Source organism: Podarcis cretensis, assembly GCF_951804945.1.
Source record: "Podarcis cretensis genome assembly, chromosome: 15".
NCBI lineage: Eukaryota > Metazoa > Chordata > Lepidosauria > Squamata > Lacertidae > Podarcis > Podarcis cretensis.
The window spans coordinates 25,066,533-25,083,726 of record NC_137185.1 but is presented as its reverse complement, the minus strand read 5'-3'; the positions used below and the strand labels follow the sequence as shown (position 1 = coordinate 25,083,726).

General features: G+C 42.9%; 2 protein-coding genes across 3 annotated transcripts in view; both read left to right on the top strand.

Annotated features, from left to right (window-relative positions):
- The window catches only part of NLRX1 (NLR family member X1), a 307,093-nt gene that overhangs the window by 69,441 nt on the left and 220,458 nt on the right, over positions 1-17,194 (top strand). The gene's annotated exons all lie outside the window — the stretch shown is intronic.
- CBL (Cbl proto-oncogene) overlaps positions 1-17,194 on the top strand; it is a 47,997-nt gene that overhangs the window by 19,240 nt on the left and 11,563 nt on the right. The window contains exons 3-10 of the mRNA XM_079954669.1: positions 7,699-7,845; positions 8,938-9,094; positions 9,813-9,934; positions 10,907-11,044; positions 11,792-11,879; positions 12,429-12,560; positions 13,488-13,691; positions 16,719-16,850. Of these exons, the coding sequence (XP_079810795.1) occupies positions 7,699-7,845; positions 8,938-9,094; positions 9,813-9,934; positions 10,907-11,044; positions 11,792-11,879; positions 12,429-12,560; positions 13,488-13,691; positions 16,719-16,850 (1,120 nt within the window). The remainder of the gene's footprint in view (positions 1-7,698; positions 7,846-8,937; positions 9,095-9,812; positions 9,935-10,906; positions 11,045-11,791; positions 11,880-12,428; positions 12,561-13,487; positions 13,692-16,718; positions 16,851-17,194) is intronic.

Below are 17,194 nucleotides of genomic sequence, written 5' to 3'. Positions count from 1 at the left end.
AGAAGGTGTCTGGGTTGCTGCTTGCTTCTTGCCCTATCCTTGATGAAAGCCTGGCTGGCCACAGCAGAAGAGCCGGCTGTGCTCAGCTTGAGATGGTGTCCATTGCTAGATTTTCATCCCGTCTTGCTCCTGACCTCCTTCCCTAAAACCAACATTTTCCAAATGGGGAGAGAACAAATTTTACATCTTGCTAGTAAGGCTCAGGGTGTCTCAGAGTACACATCACTTTGAGATACCCAGAATCTTTCTAGTAAGATGTAAAATACGTTTTCTTCCTCAGTTGGAACAAGTTGGTTTTAACTTGCAAACATCTTGTATCTTCCCTTCATCAACCTGTGAAGAAAGCTTCCCTGATACAGAACATCTGAGTTACTTAAGAAAAGCAATATGCTTGTTAATATAGTAATAGAGCAGTTCTCTAATGAGAATATGTATCTTCTAAGGGAGAAACATTCTGATTTTTCCACCATCAGTTTTAATGTTAGACATTTTGAATAAACAGTGCTTGAAGAGAACAACTTGCTTGCACAAGGTGTCCCTAGGTACATTTTTAGTCTTCCTCACAAAATGTAAATAAGGAAGCAGGGTTGTTATTTTTATAGGGGATATTTGTATTTCCAGGAGTCTTGTGCCTTTAAATCTATTCATAAAATTAGTGTTTGTAGAAAATTAGGCATTCCCAGTATTTCTTCTTACTATGTGTGCATAGAGGAAATGGATGGTGTACTTCTTGTAACCTTTCTGCAGACTTGTCAATTGTAGGATCAATATGTCTCCAAACTGTTTTTCTGCTTAATTACATTACCATTCACATTTTTGGCTAGAATTTTCTAATTATAAGAAATTGTAAGTACATTATTTTAGGGCCAAGACTAGAACAGTAATTACATGCTTAATTCTAATGTTAGTTTGAAAATTGCTACGTGTAAAATGAGCTCCCTGCTGGAGCTTCTGCTAAATGTGCAAAGTGTATTAACTCTTCTCTGCATGCTTAAAGGAACACTGTAGGATTCTGACCATCATAAATCTAATTATAGAAACCTGTATCAGGAAGTGATGCGTAGACAATAGAGAACCTTATTTTGGACTCTCTAATTATCTGTGTGGTATGTAGCTTATTTTTACATTGGAATTTATATACTTCCTGCTTAAAATAGCTATATGCCCAGAAGGGGTGGATTTTGTAGGTTGAATAAATTATGCAAATTATGCAAATTTTCACTTTTCATTTGCATACTTTACTTCTGCCATAGAAATGAAGTATGATATGCAGGTCATTAAAGCACAAGTTACTGATCACAAGGGATGGATGAATCTGTTAGTTTTGGTTTCTCTCAGTTCCTCATTTTTCCAACCTTCAGTTTGCTCCATTTCCTCATCAATTTGCAACTTTTAAAAGTTGCACAAAATTCATATGTGCATATCTCCTAATATATGAATTTTTGGATACAGTTTTGCCAAGCATACACACATTTCTGTTAGCATCTCCTCTGATGTAGTACAGTTTTTCCCATTGTTTTCACTGATAGGGAATTAAATGCATTCTCATTGGCTGGAGAATTAAATCACAAAATTCTAAGAAGTGCAAATTTCAAAGAATCCTCTGTGTTTTGGTTTGGGAAGGGTGAACTGATGATACTATGTTGGTATGAAAATGAAAACGGAATCAAGTTTTCTCCCATCTCAAATGGTCACTGGGAGTTCCCAGTACTCCTGTGCTTCTAAGCCTGTTCGTATCCTTCCCCCCAAAAATGAAACCCGAGATTCAAAGAATGCTGAATCCTGTTCCCAGTGCTAAATTCCACATTTACCCTCTGCTTGCTTTTACTGTAGTTGTTGGGTTGGTGCTTAATTTTGTTTAAAGTATCTTGTGCTAATGGGTAGCAGCATAAGCCAGACTTTCTAGTGAATATGAATTATACTAGTTTTGTTGGTTTGCTCTTAGTTCTGAGAGTAAGATGAAATCATTCTAGGAACCCCAGTAGGGGTTTTGCCAAGTTCAGCAGGTACTGGTTGGGCATGTGGAATTATCTGATTATCTTACTGGTGCGAAGAAAGTCAGAAGGGGTTAAAATGTGGTTTGCTGTCTTCTGCAAGACAAACGCTTACTGTGGAAGAATGCTTTTATCCAGCAAACAGGAAACAGGAAAGGAACAGCCTACTGCAGGTCAGAGGGGAGCAGGTTGAGAAAGCTGAACTGGGGGAAGTGGGGGTCCATTGAGAGGCTGCTGTGAAGGTTTCGGCAGGATTGGAAGTACTTGGTTGACCTGTTGACTTCCTGCAAGACATATGGAGCCAAAACAGTAATGAAGGGGGGTAGGAAGTAGTACAACCACAGCACAGGGGAGGGAGAGAGCCGAGGACAATATCCGTTCAGTGTCTTCAAAATTGGATCTTGCATGGCTTGTCTAATTTTTAAATCTGTTATCTGATTGAACTACTTTGACTACAAGAGGTTGTGGATGCTTATGTTTTGTGAAACTGGAGGCTGTAAAGCTGGAGTGGAAAGGTGATCCCATCTCCAGTTTCTTCAGTTCTGAGAAACTCACTTAATAGTAGGATTGAATTAAAAGGACTTGTCCCATCGCTAAGCAATTAATTTTTCAACAGCTATATCAGTGTTCAAAGTGATTGCCTGTTCAGGAAACATTGGTCTTGCTCTCAATTCTTTATTTGCTTTTAGCAAGGTTATCACTTAGCCAAATCTGATTGGCTGCATAGTGACATGACACGATCCCTGATTGGCTGGAGTTGCCCATGTGACTGATCCCAGAAGAGGATGTAGTAAGAAGAAAATGGAGAATTGTTAAGCAGAAAGCAGATGGGAGAAATAATATTGGTGCACAGGTTTGTAAAAAGGGAAACTAACTTACAATTAACACTTCTTTCAGGAAGGACTTCTGTCCCCTGAAAGCACTGCTTTTAACCTGACAATGGAAATGAAACAGAAAAACATTTAACACAGCCCTGTGTTACAATAGATTTAAATACAGAGGCTCTTGTTAAATGTTGGTAAACGACAATATATGCCAAAGAACGACTGTTTCTGGGCTACAGCTGTGGCCACAACATCCAACACACCATTAATTCTCGACAAATGTTTCTTAGTAGAATATGCATAATGATGCCTGGCATGTGCTGAGCGCTTCTTCCATATGCTGTTGCATCTCATGCCTTTGCAAGCAGGATTTTCCTTAAAAACATCTTTACAAATTAAATGCTGCCACAAACTTGTTGCTGCTGCTGTCATTATGGTGGCTGATGCCAGATCAGTTGTTCTTTCTTTTCTTTTCCAGAAACTAAAGTAACAATTTTAAGTCAGACCCTCTGATTAATCAGGCCAAATTTGGTATTGTTTCAAAGTGAGGAAATTCCATTAGAGTGTTGTTGTTGGTGGTAGTAGTTGTAACAACTTTCAGGATAGAAATGTAGCATATGAACCTAAACAGTAAAATGCATTATTAAACATACAGTAAGAGCAAGTTTAGTAAATAATAACTAGTAACTAGTAAGCAGGCACATTTGTAAAGCTTCATTCATGGGATGGTGTCTAACTAAAGTGGCAGATGTGAGTCACTTGGGAGAGCTGGGAACTTCTGCTTTCAGTGGTCTTCCACACATTGTGCCAGATCTACCCAAAATTGCAATATAAGACTTGAGTAACCAGATGCTCCTAGTGTTTACTAGCAAGTCTATGTTCCCACCACCATGCTACCATTTTGGATGACTGTTGCTTGATCTCCTTTAAGTGAAACAGAAGTGGTTTTAATTGGTGCTTTTCAGGAGCAGGTGCTGGTCTGAAGTTTCTGTGTCCTTCCTGTGTATCAGCTGATGGCTTGAAGGAGAGCAAATGGTGTTTACCTTGTTAACCGACTTTCATGTGTAAAATTAAACGATGTAGGTTTTTGTTTTCTTTCAAGCGTGCTATATTCCCAGTTAAGCCACAGCTCTCGTTCATTGCCAGGTGGATTCTGGATCTCAAGCCCTGAATGGTTCCCTTTGCAAATGTGTTCATGCCCTGCCTGCCAACCACAGGCACATAAAATAGTCGTTCAGGGTTTTAGCTTTCCCTCAGGCTTGTGAACGTTGTAATTTTATGTCCTCATTTATACTTGCAAATAGTCTTTAAATTTATGCTGCTTAAGCACCTGAGAGCAGCTGTTAAAAAGTTAGCTTGGCTAATTGTGTTGCTCAGTTATAACTTCAGTTTCCTGGAAAAACATTTTCCATCGGCAAAGTCCAGTGAGGCAAGAGATCACGTTTTCCTAGTCAGACTTTAAAGAAGCTGCCAGTGAGTTGGATATGTACAACTTTGCAAAGCTGTTGTGTTTGAGTATTTAAAATAAAGTTGTGGTGCTCCTGCAGCGTCTTGTTAGTTTATTACCTTGAGCCCACCTATGCAGTGCTCTTTCCTAATCCTAATGCAAGGCAGTATTAGCCGAGATGCTGAATAATCTTTGTGTCTATGGGTTCTTTGAGACATGTGATCCTTTGAGTATTTTAAACAGCCATCCTCAAAAGTATCTACTCAGGAGAGTTCAAGCACTAGTGCTAAAATCATGCTTACCTCCTTTTCATTTTTAAATGAGAGCTGTTTTAGCTGTTCTAATGAAAAACACAGCCACAATAGTTGACTTGAGTGCACATTCTCACTTGAGCAAGATATGGAGGGGAGGAGGATCTGTCGTTTTCCCTTTAATGACTCAAATGAGTGCCATTCTAAAGGAAGCTAAAAAGAATTAAATAGGAGGGTGGCTCTCCCATTCACTCCAGTATTGTATTCTCGGCCCAAGAAATGGATGGGCAGACATAGTGCACACAGCTGCCATGTTAGAGCAGATTTTGATGTGGTGAGGGTTAGTGCATTGATCCAGTCAAGATGTGCACAAATAAGGCTGGTGAAGAGAGGCCTGAGTTCCAGTGGTTCATGAGCCCTTAGAAAAGGTTTCCTCCTCACTTAATAATAATAATAATAATAATAATAATAATAATAATAATTTATTATTTGTACCCCGCCCATCTGGCTGGGTTTCCCCAGCCACTCTGGGCGGCTTCCAACAGAGATGAAAAATACACTAAAATGTCACATATTAAAAACTTCCCTGAACAGGGCTGCCTTCAGATGTTTTCTGAATGTTAGGTAGTTGTCCATCGCCTTGACATCCGATGGGAGGGCATTCCACAGGGCGGGCGCCACCACCGAGAAGGCCCTCTGCCTGGTTCCCTGCAACTTGGCCTCTCGCAGTGAGGGAACCGCCAGAAGGCCCTCGGAGCTGGACCTCAGTGTCCGGGCATGCTTCAACCATGGGTCTTGACTCTCTTGTCACAAGCTTCAGTTCATCTGGAAAATCTGCCAGTGTACCTGTCTCAAGAATTCCAGTACAGCCCAATCTTAAAAATCTGGATTTGACTAGTTTTTGTAAGGAAACAAATCAGTGGGGAGCTGCCTGATGCTGCAAATGGTTGGCTTTTGTACTATTTTTAAGTGATTGCTCTTGTCTCCTTGTTTTGTTAGCCACCTGGGTGTCTCTTTATTTAAGGTGTAATGCCAACATAAAAATGTTTAGGGCAGCATAAATTAAAGGTGAATAGTTGAGAATGAAGTACTTGTTTGTACTTTTGTTAAGAAATTGGGCTTGGCTTCGTTAACTTCTTCTAGCATGCTCAATAGATTATCTGAACACTGCTAACATAATCAACGCATACTACCAGGATCTGCCAAGATGATCAAGTTTGGAATAGGCGGACCTCAGGCTGGGCTTAGCTGGTGCTACACTGGTGTAACTCCCTCAACCTGGCGCCGCAGTGCATATTCCAGCAAAATTCCCTCAGCCTGACTGAGACAGGGCTATGCTGGCTCAGCCAGTGGAACTTAAGTTAGCAGAGTTTACACTGGTGTAAGTCCCTCAAAAGGGGCTTTCCTGCGGTGTGGCAGGGATGGGGAGCAAGGAGAGACTTGCACCTATTCCAAACTTTTTTCAGCTCAGTTACGTAATGTGGCAACCTGGCAGAACCTATGCGGGCAAAAAGAGTGTTGTAAGTGAAACTTTATTTTAAGGGCCTGTTTCCTCTTTTCTTGGTTTGGGCCATCTCAGCCGGCAGCCAGGAGCCTCCTGAACAGAATTTGGAATAGGCTTAATTTATGCCAGCTTCCTATATTTAGGATTGCTTTGTAAGGTCGCTTATGGTTGCTCTTGTTTTGTAACATTCACAAACACCTTCTTGTTTGGAGGAAGTGAGTAGTGATAGGCATTTTTAAAAATTGCAGATTTAGAGAGTGGGAACTCTCTCTTGCAAAGCTGCACATCTGGAAAATAGTCGTAAACAGCATCAGTTTTTGTGTGTGTAATCCTTGAAAGAACGTAGTAGGTGTTTTAAAAACGACCACCACCAAAAAAATATTAGGTGAATAATGACAACGGGTGCAAATTTAGGAGTACAAGTTTGAGCCCTGCCCCCCCCCTCTTATAAAAGAAGAATATACATTCCTAGCAGCCCATGTAGCACTAATCGGTTAAAAACACAGTGCAACTTAGTTGACCTTGTCTCACTTTTTGATACAGAAAAAGATAATGAAAGAGTTAATGGCTTTAAGAAAAAAGCTGTCTCATATGATTCGAAGTGAGCTGAAGTCTGGTGTAACAGATTAGGCATGTTGGGGAGGGAAAGACCCCTTCTGCTGCACTGAAGATCAGTAATAGACACCGGGCAGCGGCAATGTCCCTTCAGCTGCTGCTGACTCCAGTTGTCTTCCTATCGTTGTTCCATTTTAAAAAGTGGGAACTCTCCTTAAATTTGCAAGGACCAGTCTTTGCATATTGCAGTTTTCTGTGTGTTTTAAACGTTGCAAAGGGAAGCAAGCCTCATGTTTCTCTGGGGCATTTTAGTTTTATTTTTCTTTAGAAAACTGCCTGGTGTAAAAAAAATAAAAACCTTGGCCATGAACCAAGACTTCCCTCTTTGAGCCCTTAATTTTATTGTAAAGATTTATTTTATATATGCAGTTTCAAACTATGAAAGCCATTTTTAAAAGTGTATATGCAGAAGGGAACAGTTGCATTGTGCTCTTTGAGGGACAGATTTTTGTGTTCAGGTATCAAGGCAGGAATTTAGAACTTGGTGAGAATTTACTTGTAAAGGAGTCAGCTGGCAAAATTCTGGTCCTGGCTGCAACATGAAGGGAATACATTGTGGACCCTACGTGCCAATCCATTCATTCCCCTTGCTTCTTATTCTGCCAGCCTCTTTCTCTCACCTCAGATGCCCTTGTTTCCCCCCCCTTTCACCACCTTCAGATTTGGGGATCACAAGGTGCTTTCTCTATAAAAACTTCCTCTTGTGAAATCTTGAACTGATCCAGGTTAACAGAAAATGGAACAGAAAGGTAACCAAAAAAACAATGAAACATTGAGCAAGGGCTTGTGAATTCTAGCTTGGTAATAAACCTCCTGTGTAGCATAAATCGTTCTCACCTTTCCATTGCATATCTAAAAGTAGATAACATACTTTTCTGCAAGGGACTTGAGAGGTAAATCTAAGCTTCACAACTGCTGTGCAGTATACTGCAACAAATGTATCATTGTTGGAAGAAGCATTCCAAAATGTGACTCAAAAATCCGGCTTTCTGCTCCTTTTTCTATCCCCCATCTGGCTGTTTGTTTCACGTTTCAAGACAGATCTGTGTTTGTGATCCTGCAGGCGCAACCTTACAAAACTGTCCCTGATCTTCAGCCATATGCTAGCAGAACTGAAAGGCATTTTCCCAAGTGGACTCTTCCAGGGAGACACATTCCGGATCACAAAGGCAGATGCAGCAGAGTTCTGGAGAAAAGCTTTTGGGGAAAAGTAAGTACTCTTTCCAGTATCAGTTTCTGCTTTGGCTCCAGCAAATCTGTTGGCGATGGGGGCGTGTAAACGTGGAGCAGCTGCAAAAAACACCTTTCTGCTGGTGTTGGCATCTGTAAACGTCATAGGATGGAACTGCAAGGGGGAGCTCACAAAAGAGGTTCCATGGGAGTGGCTATCAATCCTCTCCTTCAGGGATCTTTCTGCCAGAAACAGCTGGAACGACCTGAACTTCTCCTAGCCTAGCTCCCACTGTGGCCACTATCCACTCACAGGGTCACTACCCGAGAGTTTGTTTCAGCCTTACTGTGTCATTGGCATGTTGGTCCTGGCTCTTATGCAGTGTAGCATTGATGTTAGGGTGACACTTAACGGAACAGAAGACAATGATGAATAGTTGCAAAATAGGCCCATCACTCAAATGAACCAGGCATTGCATGACTACTTACTAGTTATGTAAGACACAGTACCACTGAATTAGTCTTTTTGTATCTGCTTTAGGCAGAATGGGAATTAACATGTCCCTTGGATGCAGGGATGGAGACTGTCATAACTCTAGATGGTTGTCTGCAGAGATTAATTTAAGTGTCGTTGGACGGGGGGTGGGGGAGGCGGGGGAGGCAGGGTCATACATTCATTTCTAATAGAGTGTCTGTTTATGAAATATGCATTGCCAGTCTCCTGAAAGGTACTTGGAAAGTGCTGGTTAGCAAGATGCTCGCTCATAGATTGGCTTCCCTCCTTCCTCCCCGCAGTTAACTTGCCACTAGCTTAACATCAGAAAGCCGCTAATTAAACTGGTTTACATGAGAGACCTTGTTTAGACAGAGATTGTGTCGCATCTTTTTCTCTTGCAACTACACAAATATAAGTGCTTCAGACGCCACTTCCATCAGTTAACTGAACAGCTTCAAAATTAGAAATGATGCTGTCCATTTGTCCTTTAGCGTGAATCATTTCTCTTACGCAAAATGTCTTGTTCTTGGCATCCTGTTGTGTGCGTTTTACATTCCTCCCTTCCGTTGTGGCTGTGAATCTATATGCATATGGAGTTAGGGAGTTTCTGAGGTCTTCCTTTTCTCCCACTTCCAGGACCATTGTTCCATGGAAGACCTTCCGTCAGGCCTTACATGAAGTACATCCTATAAGTTCAGGGCTAGAGGCAATGGCACTGAAATCTACTATTGATTTGACATGCAATGATTACATTTCAGTGTTTGAATTTGATATCTTTACCCGCCTCTTTCAGGTAAGTAAAACAAAAGGGAATGGCTTTCTTAAACCCAGGTGAAGCTTCACAATTGACAAGCTTCCCTTGGTCTATAGTACGCTTATGGTGTTGTTATCTCTTGTGTTGGTGGTGAGCTAGATCTGTTGACCTGCCATCGCCATTTCTGACTTCTGGAAATTGGAGGATCATTTTTGGCACAAGGGGACTGTTCATTGCAGCAACTTTGACAGGAAAGCTCCCTTGCATCAGCCGACTTTGTTCTGTGTCAGTACAGAAGGTTGGGATTCATTGAGAATTCAAATCATAGTTTAATCACACACTTCATATTAAGCTTCATTAGCTTCCAGCCTCTGTTCTCTGATTGGAATATTAAGCAGCCCATTCTACAGGATGGTTGATCAGATAACTGAGAGCAGGATTGTAACATTCATCTTGCGGAATCATACAAGATTGTGTGCCACAGTTTTAAATCCACTGGATGCTTACTTGGGAGTAAGTCCCATTGAACATAAGTTATACCCAGCCAGATGAGTGGTTAACAATAACAATAATAATAGTTATTATTTAACAAACCTGGGTAATCTGGCTGCCTGAGAAATAGCAGAAGAGGCCTAGTCTGATTAAGCAAAGTGTTTACGTTTATCTTGGGTTGGAAGTGGGAGAGGGGGGTGGAATTGGACGGCTGATTTTCCTATTGAAATGGCAAAGCTATTTTGTTGGCATTCTTCTCCTTCAGCCATGGTCATCTTTGCTCAGGAACTGGAATAGCCTAGCAGTGACTCACCCTGGTTACATGGCATTCCTGACATATGATGAGGTCAAAGCACGGCTTCAGAAGTTCATCCACAAACCCGGCAGGTGAGTTCTTGAAGGCAGCATCCCATTCTGAAGCCTCTTGTTATTCTACTGTCTACTGCACACTGCACTCTTGTCAAAGGAAGGTTGACATGACTCAGGGCTGCTGGAAGGCACTGTGGCATTGCTGCCAGAGATCTAAGCTTAAGGCAAGACATAAAGGGTTTTAGCATTAACCCATTGGTCTCCCTAAACTTCAGCAGTAAAAATAATAGGGCTGCAGAGCAGGTTGTTTTAAGAGGTGTGGGGAAAGCTCTTCATTTTTGAGAAATAAGGACAGGGTTTAAGGTCTGTCACTGATAGCGTGGGTAGTTTTACAAATAACAGGTTGTGTGTGCGTGTGTGGCGTGCTCTCCACCTTGAGTAACAAATCCCAAAGCTCATTTAGGGCAGTGATGTACCGCCAAGTCATCACTTCTGTGTTGTGTAGTCCAAAGCAAAATCCAGCGCTTGCAAGTCTCTTCAAGTCTCTACTCCACCTCTCTTGTCAGCAAGCCAGGGGTGGGTGAAGGAGTTGTGCAGGAAGTGTCTAACCTCCTGGAAGTCCGGAAAAATATCCCGAGCCCACGTGGTAGCTTTGGACCTGGCCAAGGGACTAGAACACACTGGCTGCAAGTTTTGACGTGCTCTTCAGGCCTAAAATCCTGCAAATATATCTCTTTCTGGGAAAGAGATTATTGCTTTACATTGCCGAAGAGCTGCCTTCTAGGTATTTCCTTCAGAAATGGAAAGCTGCTATATAATGTAAAACTAATTTACTGCCTCTAGGAAGTCAGGAGCATCCTTGCAAGCAAGAAGGCTCAATTTCATGTTGAAAGAGGTCTTCAGATAATTTGAATCCTTTCTGTCTGGCTGTAGGGTTCTGCCTTTGATCTGCAGGCGAAACTGTTTCAGCCGTTCTGTCTGAAGGAAAGAGCTCTGTCCAGCTAGCAAGTTTATCCTGCCCTCAAGTCTGTGTGTTCCTTTTATTTTCAGTTACATTTTCCGTCTGAGCTGCACGCGGCTTGGCCAGTGGGCCATTGGTTATGTCACTGCAGATGGAAATATTCTCCAGACAATCCCCCACAACAAACCCCTTTTTCAAGCACTGATCGATGGTTTCAGGGAAGGCTTGTAAGTAACTCATCAATGTAGTTTGTCATGACTCCTGCCCATTTTTGTTAGTGTGTCTGTAGGATGATGCCCTTCAGATGCAGGTTTTACCTCCTTGGCTCCTGCCCCTGGAAGGCAGATGGAAACAGCTGCATTCATTATGCTGGGACTTGTCAAAGGTGTAGTACTTTTGAAACATCAAGCAGTGATAACTCCATTCTCTATGATTTTTTAAGGCATTTTCCCATTCTGTTGACCACGTAAATGCACAACCTTTAGGCTTATACATTCACAGTTTTCACAAACACATGCTTAATTGTCAGATTTGGGAATGGGCTCTGAATTTGAGATTATTCTTGCAGTCCTAAAATGTGTGTCAGTTTCGCCTTTCAGCTTTTAGGCTCTTCAGTTGGACGTTGTGCTCAGAGCACAAAGAGCACAACTGTGATGCAGTTGTGGCCTTGCCCAGTTGTTCGGCCAAGGTATTGTGACAAGAGTGACTAGGTGAGGAAGTTGAAGTTAAAAGCACTTGTCATTTATCATCACCTTTGTTTTAGCACATATGGCAACCAGAAAACAAGCTTTTTAAAAAAGCATTCTTCATTTTATAGGTGCTTGCCTTTAAGACAATTATTCATCAAAATCACCCCCCGCTGCCCAAAGCATTATATTTCCCAACTGAGGGAGTTTCCTGAATAGTGCCACATTCATCTGGTTCCACTGTAGACTTTTTATTTCTATTGAACCAAACAATGTTCTGCTCTGTAGTTACTTATATCCTGATGGACGGAATCAGAATCCTGACCTGACCGGTTTGTGTGAGCCCACACCCCAGGATCACATTAAAGTTACGCAGGTGAGCAGAGACTGCCACAACTTCATTCCTTTCTTTCCTTACATGTTGGCCAGCAGCATTACAGTGGTCCTGTTGCAAGCAAGCTTGGAAGACTTATTTTTGGCCTTGTAAACAAAGCATAACTCCGAGCTCAGCTTTGGGAGGAAAGACCATTAAATCTCAATTGGATCCCAGGGCAGTCAGGAACATGGTTCAGAGTGGAGAGCTTGTAATGTTAATTTTTTTCTTCTTATTCAAGGGCATGACTCTGGAAACCTTTGTTCTTAAGGAGTGGGGTGGTATAATCAGGCCAATTCCATTTTGGTGACCTTTGACTGCCACCTCTTTGGAGAAGAAAATATGTGGCCATAGGCCTTTTTTTTTTTTTTAAGTGCATGCCTTAAATTTTTCATTGCCAGCACTGGGATTTTGAAAGCCATCTAGGTGACGCTCTTGGTTATATTAAAGAACACAAATGTTACCACCTCGTACATTTGGGTTATCTGGCAGTTATTACAAGGAGCAGCATGATTAAACCCTCCCACGTGTTCTTTTCCCTCTTGCTCTTAGGAACAGTATGAATTGTACTGTGAGATGGGCTCCACCTTTCAGCTCTGTAAAATTTGTGCAGAAAATGACAAGGATGTGAAGATAGAACCCTGTGGCCACCTCATGTGCACTTCCTGCCTCACTTCCTGGCAGGTAAGGGATTTGCTTCCTTTCAAAGCAGGCCTTGGCCCTCCACAGCTTTCACACCAAGATGACCTGCCTGCCTATGCTTATGTTGTGTATTGATGAAGCAGATACTGGCAAGTCTACAAAAGGTGTCTCTGTGGGGGTTGGGAGTTGTCTTTAGGCCATGTTGTCTTCAATGCAAATAAGCGGTTATGCACAGGAAGAGCCTGGTGGCTGGATCAGGCCAATGGCCTATCTAGTTCACATTCCTGTTCTCACCACAGCCAACTAAGGTACCTAGAAGAAACCTGAAAGCCGGACCTGAGCACAACCACATCACTCTCCCAGTTTGTGATTCCCAGCAACTGGCATTCAGAGCCGTACTGGGTTGTAGCCAACCCAGTTAAGTTAATGGATTAAGTTAGGCCCATTAATTTTAAAGCGTCTACTCTGAGGAGGACCAGAACTCCCAACAGTGGAAGTTGAACAAGGCCATTGTGTTTAGTAGCCACTGATAGCTTCCATGAAGTTATCTAATCCTCTTTGAAAACTATCCACATTGTTGGCTGTCACTGCCTCTCACAGGAATGATTTTTATTGTTTAACTTTGCACTGTTCTTTTGTCTCTCCCGATGTTCAGTTTCCTTCAATGTCCACAAGTTCTATTCTAAAGAGAGAGAGAGAGAATGAAACACTTTCTTTGACTCACTTTTTTATGATATTGACAAAGAATAGTTCTAGCAGAAATGCTGCAGTTGTGGGGCACTTCAGTTTTCCTTTTCTTTCCTCTAGCTGGCATTAGTATGTTCTTACTGACAAGGTTTCTTCTCACCATGGGTACACCATTATATGTAGGCTGCCTTGAGGCCTGTCAGAGAAAAAGGCAGGGTATAAATAAATATAACAACAACCACAAACTTGTAGCCAATCATCTCTCCTTCTCTTTTTCTGCAGGAATCAGAAGGCCAGGGTTGTCCGTTCTGCCGATGTGAAATTAAAGGCACAGAGCCCATTGTCGTGGACCCGTTTGATCCCAGAGGAGGGGGAGGGCTCCTGCGCCAAGGGGCCGAGGGCGCTCCCTCCCCAAACTATGATGACGATGATGATGACAGGGCTGATGAATCACTCTTCCTGATGAAGGAACTGGCTGGCGCAAAGGTAATTTTATTTTATTTAGATCCTTCTTGTCTTCAGCTCAAGGTGGTATCGCATGTAGCTCCCATGAGGTCTCCTATCTAGGCATTGACTCACCCCAGACCTGCTTGCTTTCAGCAAGGTCGCAGCCGCCTCTGCCTTCAGATCATGCCCTGGAACCTGACTCCCTCCCAGTATGAGCTGTGTGTGCTGATCTTGCCTAACATCTCACTTGTCCTCTTGGGTGGCTTAAGACTTCCTGGATTCAAATGCTAGTCATAGATCCAGTGGTGTTGCTCTGGTGATGGTATGATTTCCTTAATCCTCTGGAGCAGATTTTGGAGGGGGCAGGGGGTTGCAAGGGGGAGAAGGAATCACCAAACTTGCTTCCTTCCTCATTTTGTAGAAAGAAACGACTGAGTAAGAAACCTTGGCTACAAACCACTGCCAGGAGATCTCTCTATCACACACACACACACACACATATATATGTGGATCTGCAACAAAATGTTAGTGTGGAGCTTTCCTGTTCAAGATGCCTGCGTGCCAGCCATGCCCATTCTACTCCACACCATTCCGTTCTGATTGTCCCCTTTCAGCAGTCACTTAGAGCATGCATTGCCCCCAGCGTGTTTTGGTCCTCATGAGGCTGTTTTTTCATACCATCATAGAATTGTGGAGTTGGAAGAGGCCTCACGGGTGGTCTAGTCCAACTGCCTCCAATGGAGGAATTGTACCTAAAGAATCCCTGCCAAATGGCCATCCAACCTCTGCTTAAAAGCTTCCAATGAAACAAGAGCCCATTGCCTTCCGAGGGAGACCATCCCACAGTTGAACAGCTCTTACTGTCGGAATGTTCTCCCAGATGTTTAATTGGAATCTTCTTTCTTGTTATTTGCATCCATTGGTTTGGTCCTGGCCTCTGGAACAGCAGAAAACAAGCTTGCTCCATCTCTCATGTGACAGCCCTTCAGATATTTGAAGATAGCTTATCATATCACCTCTCCTGTTTAAATATACCCAGCTCCTTCAAGCGTTCCTTATAAGGCTTGGTTTGCAGACCCTTGATCATCTTGGTCACCCTCCTCTGCATACCTTTCAGTTTGTCAGTATCCTCCTTCAACTGTGGTGCTCAGAACTAGACGCACTATACTCCCAGTGGTATCTGACTCAGGCAGAATAGAGTGATACCAGTACTTCCCTTGATCCAGACACTATACTTCTGTTGCAGTACAGAACATTAGGGGTTTTTGGCTGCTGCATCACATGGTTGACTCACATTAGGTTTGGGGACTACTGAGACCCCTAGATCCTTTTCGGAGGTACTGCTGCCGTCAGTTGTCCCCTATCCTGCATCTGGCTTTTCTGGCCTAAGTGTAGAAACTTACATTTGTCGCTGTTGAAATTTGTTTGGTTAGTTTTGGCCCAGTTCTTCAATCTGTTAAGGTAATATTGAATCAATCTTCTGAGGTATTGGCTACCCCTCCCTCAATTCTTTCACCCAAGTCTTTTATAAAGATGTTGAACAACAGAACCTTGGAGCACCCCACTTGTCCCAGTTTTCCAGGATGGCAAGGAACCATTAGTGAGTGCTCTTTGGGTTTAGTCAGTCAACCTGCTACAAATCCACCTAACAGTAACATCATCTAGCCCACATTTTACTAGCTTCTCTGCAAGAATATCATGGGGGACTTTGAAAGCCTTAGTGAATTCAAGCTATGTACATCCACAGCATTTCCCTGATCCACTAAGCTTCTAACTCTCTCTGTCAGAAAAAAAGAAGATTAATAAGATACAGTGGTACCTCAGAACTCGAACATAATCCATTCCAGAACACTGTTCAACTTCCGAAACGTTCAAGTTCTAAGGCACTGCTTCTGATTGGCCGACAGCTAGGTTTTTGCACAGTGGAAGCCGCGTTGGACGTTCGTGTTCCGAGAAACATTCGAAAACCAGAGCACTTCTGGGTTTTCGGCATTCAGGAGCCGAAATGTTTGAGAACGGAGCCATTCGAGTTCTGAGGTACCACTGTAATAGGAATAGTTTGTCTTCTTCCTTTTAGCAGCCTTTTGCATTGTTCTGTTTTGTAATTCCATGGTTCTCCCAAGCCCAGTGATTCTCTCGCATGTGGGTCAAGCTGCTTTTGGCTGTAAATGGATCCGTACCTGGAGAAGGTTCTTAACCTTGGCCTACCTTAAAGCAATTTTATAATTGCATATAGACTTCTGGTATTTGGTTTGACTTGTATGTGAACCATGTTGTTCTTTGTTTTGTGCACATAATCATGGCAAGAGACCATTTACACAAGTATTTCCTATTTCTGTGTCAGCTGGGCCTGTGCTCATGATGACAGAGCACGCCATCTAGTGGCTAAATAAAAAAAAATAGCCAGGTTGAAAATCCAGTGCCTGTGGGCTGGGTTGTTTGGATATTTAATTTCTATACGACTTAATATATTGAAAGCCTCTCTAAGCAGTGTACAGGAAACTGAAGCAACCACAGATGAATAAAATATTATAAAAAATGCACGTTTACAAATAAAAATGTTATGTTGATGCAACGTTACCAATATATAAGAATCTGTACAAATTCATTTTCTTTCTGACACACCTCCCACTCAGCTTCCAGGTTCTCACTCAGGGTCCAAGCAAACTCTCAGCTCACCCCCCCCCCAAAAAAAAATTCCCACAATGAGAAGAGTTCCTGGAAACAGTGGACATCACCCTTGCCTCTCACTCTACAGTAGATGTGCTTTTCATGGACAGCCCAAGGTGGGCATGCAGTGTGGTGTGCAGACTTGTCGGTGACAAGTCTATATTCAGAGCATGTTCCTTTCGAAATGAAGTATCAGGGCTGTGGGGGAAATTCAGCGTATCTCTATATGCCCAGCACTGTGTTCAAGGTAAATTGCTAGCTCACAGCCTCAGGCAGTGGGAACTTTGTTATTAACACCCACACCCACACACCCACCCACCCACACACACACCCACCCACACACACACACACACACACCAACACCTTTAACCAGGGCTTCTTTTGAAATATTTGCAGGTAGAACGTCCTCCTTCTCCATTTTCAATGGCTCCTCAGGCATCGCTCCCCCCAGTACCTCCCCGATTAGACCTTCTGCAGCAACGAGTGTCCAATCCATCAGGAGCTTCTAGTCCAGGGACCACCTGTAAGGTACAAACTCCACCTGTCTTCTTTTGTAGTGGTGAAAGTAGGTGTAATGGGTTAAGGGGCTGCTTGTGTGTAAATGGTTGAGTTCTCAACTCATGCAATCAGTTTCTAAACTCTCCCAGTCCGCGGAGCCATGGATGCATGGCTACCTCAATCGCTGGCAGAATCCGTCAGTGGGCGCTTCCGGAATTTACGCCAACATAAGAGTTCCTTAACGGAAACTCTCCTTCTGGATTCTCTGCGTGACAGTTTCCTGCGCGGAGTAGGCGTCCCCAGCGGAGGTCCTGAAACCTCTCCGCTGTTCTCACTGGAAGTATCTTGGAGCCATCCCTCCGACTGAGTTTCTG